General features: G+C 36.7%; 1 protein-coding gene across 1 annotated transcript; it reads left to right on the top strand.

Annotated features, from left to right (window-relative positions):
• The first annotated feature begins 1,274 nt into the window (after window positions 1-1,274).
• Window positions 1,275-2,731, top strand: LOC129572369 (hepatoma-derived growth factor-related protein 2-like). Its single transcript, XM_055452315.1, has 4 exons — window positions 1,275-1,306; window positions 1,386-1,499; window positions 1,600-1,726; window positions 1,822-2,731. Exons 1-4 carry the CDS (start codon window positions 1,275-1,277, stop codon window positions 2,503-2,505), a joined length of 957 nt encoding a protein of 318 aa, XP_055308290.1. The 3' UTR covers window positions 2,506-2,731.
• The last annotated feature ends 2,763 nt before the right edge of the window (window positions 2,732-5,494 follow it).

Here is a 5,494-nt window from a genome sequence, read left to right as displayed (position 1 = left end):
GCTGTTGCCACTAACACGATGTTACAAAATTGTTCACAAGTTTTCACGTCGTCAAATTGAATGGCCCATTGCTCCTCTTCTGCAGACCGATACTTTGATAAGTCTCGTCCGATCCACATCAATACACGCTGAGATATTTGCAACTCGTCAATATTGGTATCTTCTCCAATAACTCCATTATAACTGATCATCGAACCGTTTTCGCTATGCAACAACAACTGAATCGTGTTTGAATTATCCTCGATTGCAAAAATTTTCATGTTACCAACAGCGTATTCCGTCCACAGTTTCGTTTGTGGTATCAAATGATACATTTTAGCATGATGATCGAACAAAACCGGTTTATTGCCGTTGCTGCTCACTTTAAACACACTGTCACTGTCTGATGGTTCGAACTGGAACGGGACAAGTGTGTTTGATTGATCGATGTTGGCAGGGGATTTCACTGCAGAAAAAATGATTTCGAAAGTGCCATTAGTATAAAGACATAAAATAATAAACAATCTTTGACATACACTTTGTATTTGTCTGCGTGAAGGCAAATCCCTCTCCTTGCACTTTCGATGTATAGCAGCATGGACATACTATATCCTCGTGACTATTTTCCACACAGCAACTTGTACATGTCCATTTTTTTGCTTCACATTCGTTGCTGAGCTCAGGCAATGAATGAGTCCCCTTGAATTCGCCACACGAACAGCATTCGTCACCTGTGTTGGATACCTTATACAGATGGCAAAACCATGCTTCTTTCGTTGGACTTTTATTTTTCGGTGAAGTTATTGGAACTTCCTGATAGATTCAATACATCACTTTCCAACTTTCCGTCATCGTAGTCAAAACGAACCACTAAATTACAAAAAAAGCGATTCAACAAATTAGAGTAGTTAGTTTTCAAGACATTAACCGTTATCTACGAAATATGCACAATTTTGCAAAATACTTACCATTTTTGTCGTTCCGGTTAATCATTTTTTTTCGTACTTCCTGCCAAGTTTTGAAGAATTTGTCCTGAATTCTCGTTGTTTTAAACCGAACGGTATAATCCAAGGGGCAAATCACTCTAAAGTAATTCATAATAGTAAAGTAATACCTCGCGTTTCAAAAGTAATACTACGCATTTGAAAAGTAATACCATTCAAAAGTAATACCTGTCAAAATGCTGGTAGTCAATGCGTATACATATTTCGAAAGGCAAACGTTTCCATTCGCTTGTCGTCAGACTGATTCGACTTTATATTATTATATTAAAAATCTCTTGAAAAAGTTTCAAAATGGAAATTGAAAGTGGAAACGATCTTGTTTGGTAAGTGTTATTTGTGACAAACAAACAGTTGGACAAAACTTATTTCGAAAAAATTAAAAACTAAAAACAAATTGTCTAGGGCTCGTATGAAATACTGTCCATTCTGGCCAGCACGTGTTGTCAAAACTCCGCCGACAATGGGCCGTACACCCCGCAATAAAAAGTGCGTCTTTTTTTTCGGTACAAAGCAATTGTAAGTATAAACAAGAAATGATAATAATAATAGAAATGTTTCATATAACTAGAAACAGAAATTCAATAATATAGAACTATTTTTATTTCAATTAATTTAGCGGTTTCGTTGATTCAGACAAGATATTTGGCTATTCAGAACATCGAGCAAAATATGTTTCGAAGGGAAAAGGTGTTGGTTTTGTCGACGCTGTTCACAAAATTGACGAGTACATATTGGACCCCGTGGTGCGTATAGTCTTTGAAATTGGAATCAAAATATTCGTTTTTTTAACATTATTTCATTCATTATAATATTGATTTTTACTTTTTCAAAAATTCAGAAATACAAATCGAACGCATGTGTGTTAATAGATCAGGTTGTCATCAAGACCGAACGCGATGTAGAAAATACGCTGGGAATTAAGTGTGAAGCAAATGCTCGATCTGATTCTCGTTCAATGGTGAACCCAAAACCATCTTCAGTGGCAAATACAGCTTCTTGGGCTCAGGAAAGACAATCTTTGATCGATAAAATTATTTCGTTGACATCGGAAAATCAAAAATCCACATTTGAATTGAAGCAAACACAGGATAAATTGGCAGTGTTGAATTCAGCCAAACAAGAGCTTCAAACCAAATTGAATCAAAGTAATGAGGCCCACATGAAGAAAGTGGACAAGTTGAATTCTGAACTATCGGAGACGAATGCTGTACTTGCAAAACTACGCAGCGATAATCGAGACAAAATATTGGAATTGACACGTGAAAAAGATTTGGCCCAAGCACGACTCAAACAAGTACAAAATGGAATTGCACGCCAGCAAATTGCTGTTGAATCAAGCGCCAAGGACAATGATGATGGTTTTTGTGAAGTGGAGAAACTACTTGCCGATAAAATGGTTCAAAAGCGTATTTATCTCGTTCGATGGAAAAGATATGGTTCGTCAGACGACTCATGGGTGGAAGAAGCCAATCTCAATTGCCCAAGCATTTTGAAAAAATATAAACAGCTTAAGCGTAAATGATCTTGTTAAATTAAGTGGAAGCCCCAAAACTATGATTTTTTTCTTGAAAAATATCCCTTTTTAATTTAATTCCTTCATTTTGTCATTTGGAAAAAATGTACCACAAGAGAACCTAATAAAATAAGCTTCAATTTCTACCAAGATATCTATTGACTTTGAGAACAAACCGCTACCAATACGGCTACTGCTCAGTTGTCAAATGTAATGCTGTGTAGTGTGTAGTCATTTAAACGAAACGTCAAATGTCAACACATTTCAAAATTGAACGGAAAATTGCGTTTTCCATTATTCTTATTCGAAAAACATGAACGATCAAGCATATTTCTGGAAAAAACTTGAAGAGGATTTGTCATATTCGGTGCCAAATTTCATTAAAAATGGGTTTAGGTAAGATCTCAAATTAAATTCGAAACCAAAATTGTGTAAGCAAATGTTATAACTTTCAGCATGTGTGGTTTCGGACATCCTCTTAGTTTCAAAAAAGTCACCGATGCAAACATTGCGACCGTCCAAAAATTCATCAGAGAGAAAACCATGAGCATCCTAGAGAAAAGGTTATGTGAAAGCATTGACGAAGAATGTGATGTAGTTATCGATGAAGAGGATTTAATTCATCATTTTGGAGATTTATATGCATGGGACCCAGCGTCGTTTGAATTTCAAGCTGGTGATATTGTACTCATTGAGGAGCTGGTCGATCATGTAAAACGAATTGTTGACGGCAATGGAATAAACACAGGTCTTGGTTTTTTTCAAAACCCTAAACCTAGTCGAAAACGAGCAGCTTTCCCGCCATCCAAATGTACGACAGCCAAAAAGAACCCGAAACTGTCCGAACCACTTGTAAAGCCGATGGAAGAAGATAGACTGAAATCCGAGTTGATTCAAAAAATCTCCATCTGTTTTGAGCCGTATATGACTGATGTGCATGCAATCGATGAAACCATAAGTTTGAATGAATGCGTAGTGGTGTTACAAACTGAAGACGGATCGAAGATTTATGGTGATATTTCTTGCATAATCTGCAGAGCAGATAATCGTAAAAATCAAAAACCGAAACGTGTGTTTTATAACACGAAAGGGAAAATTAAAGGCTGTTGGGTGCTATCAAACATTAGGAAACATTTGCGAACTGTGCACACATCTATCGCTCAAATCGATGAAGACGACAAACTTGATTTGCAACACGGCACACACGGTTCTGATAGGGTTATTACAAAAGGTAAAGGTTCTGATACCTCCAATTCAATCGATTCACATGAAGAGCATTACATTGTAGAGACAGATGCGAACGAAAATTTAAGTTTAATTTTGGTGGACGATAGTGATCTAAAAAGGAGAGAAAATATGGATGAAGACAATCAGGAGATTTTGTACACACAATTATCGACACAAATCACCAACGTTATGGCAGCGGCACTGAAACATGATGATCCGCGTGAGCAAATGAACTATGTTTTTTCTAAGGCACCTCGAAAAATTACAGTGGCGAATATTCCCGGTGATGGAAGCTGCATGTTTGCTGCACTTGCACATCAGCTATGGATGCACAAAATCGGTAGTAAGAATCACAAGAAAGCTACTAAACAGTTGAGAGCCGAAGTAGTGGATCATATATTGAAGCCTGAAAACTTTAGCTTGTATGAACACCAATTGCGCGATCGTGTTTACGAAAAGAACGGGAAAAATGTCACTGATATAGAAACAGAATGTAAATTTTTCGTTCGACACATTCTTTCAAACAGCAAAACGTGGGGCGGCACAGAAACGTTGTTGGCTGTCTCGATTTTGTACTCGACTAACGTTTTCGTTTTCACCGAGAATGGATTATGCTCGAAAGTGAAAAAGGCTGACCACAACCACAATCGTTCAGTTGCCGTTGCATTTCGAATTGGATTGAATGAAGAAGGAGATGAAGTTCATAATCATTATGATAGTGTGTGTGAGATTAATTCAGACGACTTGTACATTGTGACTGGAAAATGCTGTAGAAAAAATTAAGAAAAGGTCCGATATAATAAGTCAGAAAAGGTTCAATGTATATGTTTTTGCTTTGGATTTTATATCTCTTATAATAAGATACGTTTGCTCTGTTTTAACTTGTTTGTTGACTTAACCCATTTTGGCCCGCTGGTCGTTTTTCCGACCAGTGAAACGACCGTTGCTTCCCAGACTGATATCTCAGTTCCTAGGTGGTAAATTTGGTTACTTTTTTTTTTAAATTGAAGTTTGAAAGACGAACTATCCATTGGGAGTCAAAATAAAATGGAAAAAAAAAATCCACGTTTTTCAAATCGAGCTACGAAAAAATGATGTTTTTTGGACCTTTTTTCACTCAGTAGATAAGAAAATTTGGAAAATAAAAAATGCAAAAGTAATGATGCAGATCTTTCATAAAAAGACCATATTTTTAGATACAATTCCTCTTCCGATATTTACTTCGTGATTTGTGTGCAGTACACGTGCGTAAAAATGGGTGGTCGGAAATCCGACCATTGGTCCTATATGTGATCCAAAGAGGAAGAAATCAATTTTTTTAGATACTTTTTAAAACATTGATATTTGATATGACAATCATTTGTTTAGTCATAAAACGATAAAAAATAAATAGAAATGTCTATTCTAACTTAATATTAAGTGAAAAATGAATTCATCATAAATTATTCCATTCATTTGTGGGCCTCGTAGAGTGTGAAACACTTTGCGTGTAGGTGAATGTTGCAACGTTTGCAAATCTGGTTTGTGTGTTTGTGGCAGTGCTTGCATCGACGACTTTTTCCATCTGGTGACCGTTCAATGAGATGACTTTTGACTGCGTCATTTACCAGTCCATCAGGTTCATAATCAGGACCGTCAATGTCATCATTCTCCATATCGACCTCGTCGTCACTGGCAAACTCTTTCTCGAAGGAAGTGATCAAGTGCTTGGTGATTTTGGAACGGAATTCGAGTTGTGATAACGGTTTGAACGGGTTGGCACTATTTTTAG

Source organism: Sitodiplosis mosellana, unplaced genomic scaffold (genome assembly GCF_009176505.1).
Source record: "Sitodiplosis mosellana isolate CC-2019 unplaced genomic scaffold, AAFC_SMos_1.0 Smas_scaffold_4836, whole genome shotgun sequence".
NCBI lineage: Eukaryota > Metazoa > Arthropoda > Insecta > Diptera > Cecidomyiidae > Sitodiplosis > Sitodiplosis mosellana.
Note: the sequence above shows the minus strand (reverse complement) of the source record. Positions and strands in the feature narration are given on the sequence as shown.

What these genes read in the sequence shown, in the direction of transcription:
- LOC129572369 (XM_055452315.1), top strand. Translation starts at nt 1,275, where the DNA reads ATGGAAATTGAAAGTGGAAACGATCTTGTTTG. An exon ending in AGTGGAAACGATCTTGTTTG is followed by an intron (nt 1,307 to 1,385) that starts GTAAGTGTTATT and finishes CAAATTGTCTAG; the next exon opens with GGCTCGTATGAAATACTGTC. An exon ending in TTTTTCGGTACAAAGCAATT is followed by an intron (nt 1,500 to 1,599) that starts GTAAGTATAAAC and finishes CAATTAATTTAG; the next exon opens with CGGTTTCGTTGATTCAGACA.